The 14,138-nt window shown below is 40.6% G+C and overlaps 1 protein-coding gene across 2 annotated transcripts in view; it reads right to left on the reverse strand.

Moving 5' to 3' along the window:
- Positions 1–13,557, reverse strand: part of LOC122537176 (cytoplasmic polyadenylation element-binding protein 2) — an 85,036-nt gene extending 71,479 nt beyond the window's left edge. Inside the window, exons 1-2 of one of the 2 annotated variants that reach the window (XM_043670169.1) lie at positions 12,959–13,557; positions 10,174–11,345 (exon numbers count right to left, since the gene is read on the reverse strand). In XM_043670169.1, coding sequence (XP_043526104.1) covers positions 10,174–11,262 — 1,089 coding nt within the window. In that variant the 5' untranslated portion in view covers positions 11,263–11,345; positions 12,959–13,557. Of the gene's footprint in view, positions 1–10,173; positions 11,346–12,174 lie in introns of both variants that reach the window. The other variant, XM_043670168.1, reaches the window with a different exon arrangement.
- Positions 13,558–14,138: the final 581 nt, after the last annotated feature.

Consider the following 14,138-nt stretch of genomic DNA (forward strand, 5'->3'; position numbering starts at 1 on the left):
ACAGTTTCTCATGAAAAGTCTCAGTTCTGTTGATATCAACCGTTTAAAGTTCTAACGATACCTAAAAATACCGTTTCACTTATTATCGATTAGAGTTGACACTTCAACTGCAAAAGGAAATTCTATGGATTCGTTTGATCTCTAAGCAGGCCATTCTCAATGCCACCATTTGAAGATTCGTACAGTCCTCTATTATTTCATTAGATTTTCAATGCTACGAAAGAGAATGGTTTCCTATTTACAAATTTGGTATAAATCAAGCAGAAATTAATTGTAAATCGAGGTAAATCGAAAGGGTTGATTCGACTTAAGGGTTGATACTTCTTAAATTATTAATATAATTATTAATAAATATAAATATATAATAATTGGTCCTTAATTTGCTTTCGTCTTGCCTAAGCTCGCGATTAATCGTATTTTATCAACTTTCCCGCCCTATTTCTTTCTATCGGTCTCCACTTGGGATACCAGATGTCACCTATCGTCTCCGCCTACATCCCGATACTACGTTCTGATAATGATTAAATACCAACACGCGAACGAGTACTAATAATTGTACACGATTTCTCCTTTCTATTGATGCATCATAACTAGTGCTTCTGCGAGATTTTCCACCACGAAACAATCACAATGGACGCGTGGAAGCATAGATCTGGCCATTAGATCGAGGTCTGGCTCGCAATTTTCAACGTTTCACCACGCCTGGCGAAAAGTTCTCGAAAGCACAAGTATTCAGAAACGTCGAAACATTTCCTTCGTTCGCTCGAATCGATTCGAAGTCGCCAGTTTTACTTTTCCCGCGTGTTTCGCGAATGAATAGTGATAAAACATTACGTTCGAAACTTCAAAAATTTGAATTCCAACATTCCTCGATGCGTTTGAAAACTTCGAAAACTTCTTGCCAGGGAATTGTGCATTTTGATAAAATTGTTAAAATACAGTGAGCAACGAAAGTATTCGAACGGCATGATAGAAAATAATTGATTGTAATAAATTGTATAATAAATTCCAATTTATTGAAACAAATTATTTTTATACTATTGTATATACATTTGCTAAATATATGCAAAGAGAAAAATTAAACAATAAGTAAACAAATTACACAACATTTTTCACGGGTAACTACATATAAGGCGTAACAAAAGTATTCGAACGCTGAATTATAAACACTATACATTGTATGTTGTAAATCCGAACGAGAAATTATTGTTAAATTGCACAAAGAAGGTAAATCATATAAAGAAATTGCTTCTCTTGTAAGCAGAAGCAAATCAACAATGCATTATATAATAAAAAAGTATAATACGAACGGAAATATTGCAAATGAAAAAAAGAAACAAAGATCTGGGCGGAGGAAAAATTGCTTCTGCGTGAAATAAAGAAAGATCCGTTTACATCATGCTCCAAAATTGGCAACAATGATTGTTACAAACTTTAATAAAGAAGTACACGCCCAATTATGTCGAAGAATGTTATGGAAAAACAATTTCCATGGTAGAGTCCCACGAGAGAAACCATACATTAGCAAGAAGAATAAATTACTTCGTTTAAAATTTGCCAAAGAGTATATAAAAAGGACATAAATTTTTGGAACACTGTTATTTTTTTCAGATGAAAGTAAATTCAATTTATTTGGGTCCGATGGTAAGAGAATAGTACGGAGAAAGCCAAATAAGGAGCTGGATTCAAAAAATTTGAAGTCTACAGTGAAACATGGTGGAGGCTCCGTAATGGTATGAGGCTGCATGTCTGCTAATGGGAAATCTCGTATTCATCGATGGAATCATGGACAAAACTAAATATTTAAATATTTTAAAAGAAAACTTAATCAATAGTGCCGAAAAATTAAATGTGCCAAGAAATTTTTGCTTCCAGCAGGACCGAGACCCTAAACATACGGCCAAAATAGTACAACAATGAATCTTAGATAATGTACCCCATACATTACCCAGCCCACCACAAAGCCTTGACTTAAATCCCATCGAACATTTATGGGAAGAATTCGATAGGAGACTTAAAAGAAATAATATAACGAGTAAAGATTCTTTGAAACAAAATATCCTAGCAGCATGGCACTCTATGGATTCAAGTGTTACTAGAAAGTTAGAGTCAATATTATAGAAAATCGTCTTCGAGATGTTATTAAAGCCAAGAGTGGCCCAACTAGATATTAAAATGCAATGTAATCACATATATTGCATTCTATGACTATTAAAATTGCGTTCGAATACTTTTGTTGTGCCTTATATGTACTTATCCGTGAAAAATGTTATGTAATTTGTTTACTTATGGTTTAGTTTTTCTCTAACTTTGCATATATTTTGCAAATGTATGTGCAATAATATAGAAACAATTTATTTCAATAAATTGTAATTTATTATACAATTTTTGTGTAATCAATTATTTTCTATCATGTCGTTCGAATACTTTCGTTGTTTACTGTAGTTGCATCGTAGTTACAACTCGTAGTACAACAAATCTTGACTCGAACACGAATGTAATCTAACCTAAATTGATTCAGTTACAGTTCTTCGCTGTGATTCAACGACCAGGGGCTGTGTATCTCGCGCAACTTGGATAGAACCTTGCATTTTCGTTACAACCAGGTTATGACACGTGTGTTTCGTAACGTATATACAGGGTGTCCAAAAAGACTGGGACCAAACTTAGACTACGTGTTACTGAGATCAAATAGATGAAAAAAGTTCGTATAAACTCATGTCAGAAAATACTTTATTGAAAAGATATAAGCGTTCAAAGATTTATCGACAAAATTCGTCCTACAATTCGTTGTACAGAATCGTATTCGTGTTACAAATTCTCAATATGATTATTGCAAAATAATCTTCACGATATATTGCATGATGTCTTATTGAAAACACACTGTCAAATGTGGTTTCAACATGATGGATTTCATCTATTTGTCCAGTGACGCGTAGTCTAAGTTTGGTCCCAATCTTTTTGGACACCCTGTACATACATACACACGTAGCACATACGGAGCATGCCGCTGTACGGCATTGCGTCAAGGTAAAGTCAATAAAAAAAATCTTTATCTTGGCGTACGAGGCGCACGGAACGTCTTTCGAATCGGCGTGTGCGCCCCAGGCCTTCGATCGCGGCTCCGTTGGCCGAAACTCCGTCGCGGAACTTGGCCCAGTTTTCCCGTGACCCTCGAGAGCCAGGCAAAGATTCGTTGCCTGGTTTTAGGCAAACGAGCCGGCGGATTTCCGGCTCGGAGAACGCACGCGTGAAATAGCGGGCGCACGCGTAAATAGCGAGGAGACAGTCGGGGCGCAATCGGTGCCCCTCGGTTGGTGTGTCTTCGATTGGCCCGCTGACCAGCCGGTCTCGGCGAAGCACGTGCCCCGATTCGCGCTTCCAAGGTGAATGACGATCGACGAGCTATCGGACTTCGAGCTCAGGGCATTTTCTTCCGCCAGTTGCCTCGCTCGACTCGATTCGCCTCGTTCGCCCGCCTATCGCCGTGTATCGTTTAGCATCGATCGGTGGCGAGCTGGCGGAGACCTGCTCTTTCGATCGATTGACTACGAAGAGAGAGGCTGCAGGAGCTTCCCACCTTCGTCGTTTTGTCGCAGGAATATACGGGTGACTGTTGGGTTCTTTAGATTATTTTTTATTATGTTTATTGTGAATTTGAATCGCCTAAATTTGTTATTTTTCCCAATTAAATTTGTCCCCAGTGTCAACAGTCTGTTCCTCGATACAATGATAAAGAAGTTAACAAAGGAAATTTGCAGTAAATAGATTAAATTTCTGTTCGATCGCGTACGATCTATTCTCAGGTATGGATGTAAGAAAAACCTGGCAAATTGGTACAAAGGATTATGCATAATTATGTAAAAATTCAATTATCTGATCATGAAGTTTGGCATGGAATAATAAGATTTGTTTCATGTTACGAGATTATTAATAACATTGGTATTTATTCGAGGAATTATTTGATTGAATTATTCGAATCACGTTAGAATTCAATCTTGAGGTAGAGTGATTAAATTTGTTTTACGTACCAGTATTTAATCTAATAACAAAAAATGCGCGATTGTATTAATCTACCAAATTTATTAGATTAAGGTGATACAGAAAATATAATATCAGATCAAAAGGAAAAATATCAAAAACGAGTAAGTTACTCACAATCTATGTCAGGAATATTATCATAATATATATCATAATAATAATATTCATAGGAATATTATCATAATATATATCATAACAAATAATATTACTCGAATTTCGAATTACTTAAATTTCAATATATTAGATGTAAATGTTGAACTTGAAGCGTAGAATAATTAAACATCCTCTGTGTTACTATTAACAAAGGAATAGGAGAAACGTAGTATATTTTAAGTCGAGAGGAAAAGTATATATGTATCAAAAACAAGAAGATGTTCGAACTCGTTTGTTGTGAAGTACTATTAATATTTGATAAAATAACAAAAGAAAAAATAAGAAGAAAAAATATGACTTTGTAGTAATAATCTTATGGTAGAGTTGTTCAAGCCTGAATATCTTGGAATTTGATATTAAACTTTGGCACAGAATTATCAAACTATTGATTTTATAACAACTAGATTGCGGACGTTCATGCATTTTTGGAAAATTTAAGAGCCCCATATTATTAAAATTGTTTATATATTCAGGTTTCAAAGCTGGACATAACTTAAAAATTGTCAAGAACCAAAGATATAACAGATATTTTTTGTAACATTTACTAAAGATCAAATGTCCTGCGTTCCTTCTCTAGTTCTTCAGTTATATTCATAAAACACCCACATGTCCAATAATAAGGGACGAATGAGAAAATATCGTCCATGTTAGGTCGAGTGAGACAGAATATCAAAAAAATGAGAAAATGTCTCGAATAATCCCATAAGTAAGGTTGTTTGAGTTAGCCAGGAGCTGTTATATAAGAACTGGTAAAACAAACGATAAAATATCTCCCTGAACTAAAGTAATGTGCATTTAACATTAGTCAAACAAACTTCTTAACTTTCATCGAGTAGAAGTTACGTGGAAAATTATGGTCCTCTATGCTTTTAATGATACGTTTTTTTATCAAGTCATTGATGACGAGTGAAATTGTACGTTTTCGAACGTAGATAACTTGAAAATTGCTCATAATTGAACTTGACGAATTAGAGAACAAATTGCTTAGTTGGACTTAGCTCTATCCTGTTAAAAATTTAGAACCAATCTGAAAATGTATGCTATCGTGTATAAATAATTAAAATTCTATTAAAAATATATATATATATATATATGTTCTTTGATTTGTTTCAAACTTGACTGATATAATCATGGCAATTACATCTCATTACAATATTAATAAAACATTCTAAAACGTTGTGTAAAATCATATGTAAAAAAATGTATATATGTAAAATGTTATTTATATTTAAAATTTCTTCGAATTTAAATAAATAGTCAAATATTTTCGTGAGCAACTTGACGAACGTCCCACGATTTCTATAATACGTATATCCTTTGAACGGATCATTGCGTGTGCACCTAGTTTTGCCCTTTAACGAACATTTATTTCACCATTGACTCCACCGTGAATAGATGTAGCTCCTTTGAATAGGTCGAATTGATAAACGTAGCAGAAAGAGTGACATTTTGACTTGAAAATTGTGATTTTTATCGTGACATTTTTTTTCCTGTTTTCATTACTTCTGCTATTTTCGCTTTCTTCCTATTAGAGAAATGTCACGTCATATTAAGCACTAGCCTCGATGAAAAAATTAAGTATGAAAAAAAATTAAACGGATTTTAATACTAGAACTACCAAACTCGTCAAAATGATGGATTTTATTTCTTTTTCTTTTATAATTAATTGTTGAAAACATGTTTTAGATATTTTTGGTAACACTGATATTGATTTTTAATAGTGACATAATTGTAACAGATCTGAAACTAGCAAGAAACAAATAATTTTAATTGTATGGAATAGAAAAAAGAATTTAATAAAAATGTGTTTAAGAAACATAAGGTTTTCTCTACATAATGTTTCATTTTTATCATATACGTTCATATATGTTCATTTTTAAAAGTTTATAATACAATAAAAAAGCACAAGCTTTTATTTAGTTAATTTAACAAAGGATTGTTCAAATCTCTAAAAGTCTACCAGATGTAAATCTGGAAAATTTCTATGAAATTTCATTTTTACTTTAACTTCAAAAACTTTGAAAGCTAAGTATTAAAGTTCTAAATGCTTGAGCTTCGTGTGATAATTGTCCTAAAAACTCAGCCTTTAAGGTTGCGGCTCGAAGCTTCGAAGACACGAATTTTACACAATGCTGTGCAGAATATTTAATTAAAGACCGGTAGTTCTAGTATGTACGTGTTAACAGAATGAGAGAAATTGTATTTCCATCGATGAAATTGAAGGAAAAGTAGCCCACGTTTCAGCAAAAATCGAGCAAACTATTTGGTAAAGCAATATTGATGACTGAAATACGACGAATCGAGAATTTCGATGTAAATAACGTGCCAGTCGTTATCGAGAATTGCGGAAGAAACAATTGTGATTGAATGCAGTGAGTTTACGTATACAATGAACGCATGTCACGCATACTTATCGAGGACAATGTCGTGAAATATGCCAAGATGAACAATATAAGAGTCCACGGTAACGAATGTAAATATGCAGATAATTATACACAAGTTCCATTCGAGAAAAGAACGAACTCGAAAATATTTTTCAAGTACATACGCATCGAACGATGTACCAGCCTTTGCCCACGATCTACGATTAACTAGGTTTCGTATAAGTTATAATTGGATTATGGCGTCTGCTAGAGATTAGGAGAACTTTGCTATACTCAACGACGAACAGAACGGACCTAACAACGAATGAAATTAATTTCGCATAATGTCGTATCGTCTCATCCGTTGTTTTACCTTTCTAGTTAATTTCCATTTCTCTCTCGTTCATTTTTACGCGGTGCGTAATGCAGTAACGGACAAAAGGAAGTTTAAAGCTGATGTTATTTAGATGTGAACGAACAAAATTTTGTATCAAATGTATTTTTTCGTATTAAACACTCGTCTATCACAGGACGTGAGATTATATTATACATTCGTTTCTCTTGTGAATTATAATTTAATTTTATTAAATTATCATGTCTTTCCCCTTTTTCAAAATTCTTTTCGATAGTCACTGTGGTCATATTTGAGTCAGATCGTTGCAGATGAAATAATTAAATTCGTAACGTAAGTTTCAACGTTTGTAGCTTTCTTGAAAGTGATACTAACCCTCGAGTGGTATTGTGAGATGGATAATTATAGAAATTTGTATCGTATTTAATTTAAATTAAACTTAAAATTAAAAAAAAACTTTTTGTTAAAAATTCCACATTTTGGCGATTCTCAAAGTCCAATGATACCAGTTGGGGGATTAATTAAATTTCGATTCCACGGGTAACTTTTTAATTGCAATTGAAATTTTCAGTCATGATCATTTTTCGGATAATTTTGCAATTTATTGTATATATTGCACATATTGTAATTTCTAATCTAAATTCTTTGCATGAATTGCAAATTCTATCCTGTTAATGTGACCTTTGGGAATTTGTAATATATTAGCGCCACGAGTGGACTGCGGATTTTTATACGAATTCTTGCTTGAAAATAATTTAAAACGTAGGAGCTTTGTAGGAGCTCTGTTTTAAAGCTTTATTTCACAACTGAATTTCTAATGTTTGTACAGTTTCATATATCTTTTTTCAGTTTCCTCATAAATATATAAAATTCACACTTTAATTACGAGCAATTGTTACTTAACTTACGTCAAACTTCTAAAAAAGAGTTTTCTCGCAAAAAAAAGTTCACCAAAATTTGAAGATCATTCATACTTTCGTTTCGATGGACAATCTACCTTTTCCTAATGAAACAATCGACAAACCACTGATTTGTCACTCTGAAACACTAAACGATACTGCACGCTTGTGAAATCGGCGACAATCTAATATAAATACGACACGCCTGCGTATAAAATCGCGATATAAACCGTCGAAGAAGATGCGCGAGGGATAATAGCTCGCATAACAGAATCCGCCATTTCTCCCGGATAGTATGCAGGTCTATTTTTGACAAGTGGTTAAAATAGCTGAGCTTAAACTTCTCTGCTAGACAGTTTGAGCTGTTTGAGCTGCCACGCAGGAAAGGAATTAGGTCAGGCATCAATAACAAAATAAGTATCGGAAAAGTTTCGCCAATAGGGGTCCCTTTTCGAACAGGTACTACCGAAAGTTGTATTAACGACGCGGTCGGTTGTCAAACTGACATCCCACGAATGTTTTCTTAGATATAACGCGATGTAACGTGGCCACCCAAACGTCTTCGTGCGTTTCTCGTTTTATATCGAACCTATAGAAGCCATATGGACAGTGTGAATCAATGGAAACTCGGCTCGAACTATTTTAACCGTCTTGCGATCCTCACGTTCATTTTCACGAAGAAAATTACGCACACTAATAAAGAGCTACTTTTTTAGATTTCATTCGGAGCTGAGATATTTTTGAACGCTAGAAAAATACGCTCGTCTCAAGTTAACCCCTTTCGCTACGGCGAGGATCTACGTATCTCACAGAATATTCAGTATCACTCTTTCAAAGTTGCTACTTCTTTTACATTTTTGTTTGGAATTGTCAACGTTTGACAGTTGGAGTATTTTTCGCTACTGTTCGGTCGCTATTATTCCGCGAGAGATTATTTAAAAAATTACTTTCGCTACCGTGGAATAGCAGAATTAACTGATTCTACGACTTAACGTTCAGTTTCACTCTTAAAGTTTGCAAGTCTCTTTTGTCGAATCATTAGAGCGTTTTATTACCTGGAGTTACTGAAAAATTTACATATTCTTAGAAACTGGATCTAAAGTTAATTACTCCAGACTGAGAAAACAAGAAATTTTCATTCTCAACGTAGCGAAAGGATTAATATTCTATGACTAGCCAAAGTCAAGAGAAACGAGGATAGGTCTCTGTCATATCGATCAGAATTACTTACTAAAAGGATTTCATCTTCTTGGAAACGATCTGAATTAATTACTCTGGGTCGGGCGAACGGGAAGAAATTTTCATTCTTCAACGTGGCGATGAAATCAGAGGATTAATCAGAGGATTCTGGATTAACTGGCGAAAGTCAAGAGAAACGATTGAAGTCAGGATCGAAGTAGAGAAGAACCAAAGTCTGGATGCACGCGTTGCGAAAGAACAAACGTGCCGGCCGAGAAGGCTTTTGGAACGTTCGAATCGAAAAGCCTCGCGGAGCGAAACCTCGCTTCGTTTAAAAATGGCGATGTCACACCGTTCACGGCGAGCAACCGACGAAACAGCCGTTGTACCGTCTAAATTTAAATGCATGTCTCGAAGCGGTTGCATAACCTGGCATCGAATGCGTGCACCAACGAAACTGCGGAAGCTAAAGCTACCGATGTATACTTTTTCGAGGGGACCGTATACCGCTATAGCACTTCCTGCAACGTAACCTTTCTCGTAGGTGGTGAACGATCGATAACGGAATAAAGAGTCCGTATGCCCTCGAATCGACGCGTTCGCGCTATCTCGTTAAGCTTAAGACATCTCGAGAGAGAGAGAGAGAGAGAGAGAGAGAGAGATTTTAGATAGTACTTATAGATCGAATTGTAAAGCTAACCTTCAAATGGTACATATCGTCCGATCATAGACGAGTACAGTAAATTATGTTGGACTACTTGTTAAAATTTAGATTATAATAAAATTCAATTTTAATGAAAAGTTCTGAATTTAAGTAATTGAATTTCGATTCGTTATGTTTTCCACGGGTCCGATAATATCAGTTAATCCTTAGCATGCTAAAGATTTGTTAAGGATTAAGGCTATTTTATTTAGTTCATCTCGTACATGTGTAGTGAATAACTTGCAATTTCTTAAATCTCACTCTTATACAGCATTATTAAAAACTTTCGTACGTTAAGGATTAATCTCAACAAAAAGTGTGAGAGAACTTTGCAAATAATACAGAAAACAGTCCCAAACAACCAACTGTAAGCCAGTGAATCCTTTCTAAATCTCAGTACGAGTAATTAAGAATCAATCTCAAACATGCCTCGGTACGATCTTAAAAAAATGAGAAGTCAAAGTAAAGAACAAAGATTCGAACCTGCTGAAACGGTGGCAGCTGCAGCAAGTCCCTGTCCTCGGCGGTGGTCACTTCGAAGGTCGGTGCGGGTTGCGGTGGGTACATGTTGCCCTTGCCGGGATACGAGGTGCTTCTTCGAAATTTCACAGGACTGATGCAGGAGGGATGAGCCGCTGGTCCCGGGTGGCCAGGAAACGTTGGACTCGGTTTCCTGCCCTGTAGCCCGGCAGCGGCCGCAACTGCCGCAGCGGCGTGCAGCGACGAGTGAAGGGGTGGAAGATTCGGTACCGATCTGCCACGATTCCAGGGTGAAAGGCCAGGACTGGCCACCGCTGCAGCTTGCGGTCCAGCGCTCCATTGTTGAGGCGCTTGCGGCCCACCGGACCAAGCCGCGTAACCCTTCCCAGGTAGATAAACACCCGGATGCGAGGTGGCTGTCGGTTGTTGTTGGTGCTGCTGCTGCTGCTGCTGTTGTTGTTGCGGCGGTTGCTGCTGCTGCTGTTGTTGCTGCTGTTGCTGTTGCTGTTGCTGTTGCTGCTGCTGCTGGGCGGACGACACCTGAAGCCCGTGTCTCGTAGTGGGAGCGGTCGCGGTACCGTGCTGTTGCGGAAAATTGTGACTAGCCGTGATAGCGCGACGCGCACCGGCCGAAACGGTTGGGCCGGTACCAGCGAACAGCCCGGTCGGACCGCCGGTCGGAAAGTTCTGAAAGGCGGCGATAGATCCGTTGACAGGTAACGCGTGTAAACCGGTGTCGTCCGGAGCGGACCATAAACTCGGCACTCGGCCCGCCTCGGAGAAACTCTGCAACGCCGAGCTGGTGCTGCAAGCGATCTCCTTCTCGGTGGAGGAGGGCGTCGTCGGCGTGATAGCGATACTCTCGACCTCGACCGTGTCCTTCGTCTTTTCGAGTCCGGTGACGGTCTCCAGGCCGGTGCTGGGCGATAGCGGCGCTGCCTTGCCACTGGCTTGCTTCTCGATCAACAGATCGTCCTGCATCGTTGACGTGGTTACGGTTACGCCGGTATTCGCGGTGTTGCTGCCGATCGATGGCTTGGTCGTGCTGGACAAACTAGCGGAGAAGAGACTGGTCGCGCTAAAGTCCCCCATAAATCGCCAGGTTTGCAAGATCCACGAGTATCCTGCCGATCGTAACGAGGCCCCGTTCGCCGACCAACTCCTTTTGGATCCCCCTGTCGAACGATACGGATTCTTGTTTTAGGATCTGTGCGGACTTCCGATTCGGGACTTTGTTTTTTTTTTTTTTTTTTTTTTGTCGATCACGAGAGAGAAAATTTACCCGGTGCCGGGGTTCGAGGGGGTAAATCGAGTCGTTTGTGCTGTCGGCACGGACGTCGTCGACCACCCGTCGACCAGAGCTCGCGAGACAGCTATCGATCCACGGCGTACGCGTAAAAACACCCACGGAAGCCCGGAAGCTGTGCGAACTACACCGATATTTGGGTTCTCTTATTTTCGCCGTTTTCCTCGATTCTTTTGTCTCGATCTCTTTTCTTCCCTCCCCTCTCTCTTTCTCTCTCTTTCCCTCCCTCAATCTCACTCTTTCCCTTTTTTCTCGGCGTTTCTCCCTCTTTACAACGCGCTTCGATCGCACGTTCTTTCGTGACCTGACGCGTATTCTGTTTCTTCCTCTCTTTCTTTCTCTCTCTTTTTCTTCCGCGCATACACACACACACACAGACACGCTCTCTCTCTCTCTCTTTTGCTCTTTCTCTCTTTCACACTCTCTTCCTCTTCCTGTCTCTCTTTCTTGTTTTGATAATACGATAACCCAGCTAATAACGTGGACACGTACGAGAAAGATGCGTCGCGCCCGTGTAATTCGCTAGCGACTTTGCTTCCGTAGCATTCTGCTAGTTATCGAACGACTGACCGCTCGATGACCATCGCTGTTCGCGCGAACCTACCGTCCGAACGAACGTACGTTCGTTCGGTTCGCCTGATGTTCGAACGTCGTTCTATCGGCTTACTATTCAATAGCTTCTGGCGAGCATAATTTACCCTTTTGGCGAATATACGGCGAACCAGTTGGAATTCTCCCAAGTACACGCGAGGCAACGCGACCTTTCGTCTTGCAGCGCGACTATTTGTCGATTCCTTCAGCCGCGTTTCACACACACACGCTCACCCATAGAGGCACGCACACACACGCCGCCGTTCTATAACGAAACGAGGCCGGGATCGTGGTCGTGGTCGTCGTCGTTGATCGTTGCGTATCGTTGATATATATATATACGCGGCACACTACGAATAATATACGCGTTTTGTCACTGAACACAGAAATCTCGACAATGATCGACAGCCGACCGTTTTCCTTTCCTTTCCTTTCCTTTCCTTTCCTCTCCTTTTCCTTTCCTTTCCTTTCCTTTCGTTTCGTCTCGTTTCGTTCAGCGATGAAATCCACCGCGCGAGAAGCAGCGCGCGCGTATCGCTGTTCGACAACACTCGCGTCCCCGTTAATCGCCGACGATACTTTTTCTTTTCTTTCTTTTTTTTTCCTTTTCTTTCTCTTTTTTCGCTGATTACCGATCGCTCGACCGATCGATCGAGTCACCGAGCGACTCGCGGCGTACGGCCACTGTGCGTATCGCGCGCGCCAGGGGAATCCCCGCTTAGTTCGACGGTTCACCGGTGTTACACCGATCCGCGCTTCTCCTCGTTCAACGTCGTGTACTATCGCCGAACCGGTCCAACTTCGCCTCGAACCCTTTCGCCTCCTTACTTCGTCGTTTCCTTCACCGCGCAATCCCGCCCGAGTCCTATCGATAATGCCGCCCGAACTTACCGTCGTCGTCTCGGCTTGTCTTCGTTCGAGCTAACGCTGCTTCTCATTGGCAATTCGCGTACTATGAACCACTCGCGGTTTATCGTTTGCCCACGGCGCACTGCTCCTGTCCGTTCACGTGCCACGATCCTTTCCAACAACGATAATAATAATAATACGCCGTTGTTCTACACGTCGTCGTCGTCGTCGTCGCCGTCTTCGTAGCTGTCGGCTCTCTACGCGGACAGAGTCTCGAGTTTCCCGGCCCTCCTCGTCGTCGTCGTCGTCGTTGTCGACGACGCCGATTCGATCGATCTCTAATCGGACGGCAGCCAGCTGTTGGTTGCTCGCGTTCCCTGGCTGCGCTCGACGGAGCACTCGATCGGAGGCCAGCCGAGCGCGATTCGACGACGCAGCTTCGTGGCTCTGCGTCGCGCGTAACACGATTCGTGCGTGGTGCCGACTTTTGGAACACTGTGGCCGTGCTGCGGCCCACACCATGCCAGCCGTAGTCTCTCCGCGTAGCCGTCCGCTCGGCGATCTTCGGCCGCCGCTTCGTCCTCGTCCTCGTCCTCGTCGACGTCGTCGTCGCTACGTCGCTGCTGCGTCGCGCGGCGACGTCGCTCACGCACGCGCGTTCACGTTCGCCTTCGTGCCGCCGCCGCTGCCGCCGCCGCCGCCGCCGCAGCCGCCGCTACCACCGCCGCCGTTTCCACTGCCTCCGCCACTCTCCATGTCACTTCCATTATCGTCGCTAACGTCGCGCGATCGTCAACGTCGAATCACCATCGTCATCGTTCGCTCGATGTATCTTCTTGCCAGTTATCTGCTCCCGCCTCTCCGACGTTCACGCTCGCGTGGAGCCTCGTCGGTTCACCTGAATTTTCAAATATCCGCCCGACACGAGCGCCTTAGTCCCTTCCACTGCCATCCTCTCTAACCTATCATTCTGCATTCGCTTGCGAAACGTACACGTGCGCTTACCGACCGAGATAAATAACCTGGCAGCGCGCTGTCGCGGCATGTTGCACATTTGCAACGTTTCTTCGTTGATTTCAGCATTAGAAAGAGATGTTTTAACGTGTCTCAAATGCTTGCGCGTAGAATTCCTTTCCCTCCAGAAAATGAAACTTTCCTTTGATTAAATGAATTGAGTCTTCGTCGATGAAATGGTTATTATTTGTCGATTAGAATTCCACCA

The sequence above is a fragment of the Frieseomelitta varia genome, unplaced genomic scaffold, assembly GCF_011392965.1.
Source record: "Frieseomelitta varia isolate USP_RPSP 00005682 unplaced genomic scaffold, Fvar_1.2 scaffold_89, whole genome shotgun sequence".
NCBI classification, from domain to species: domain Eukaryota; kingdom Metazoa; phylum Arthropoda; class Insecta; order Hymenoptera; family Apidae; genus Frieseomelitta; species Frieseomelitta varia.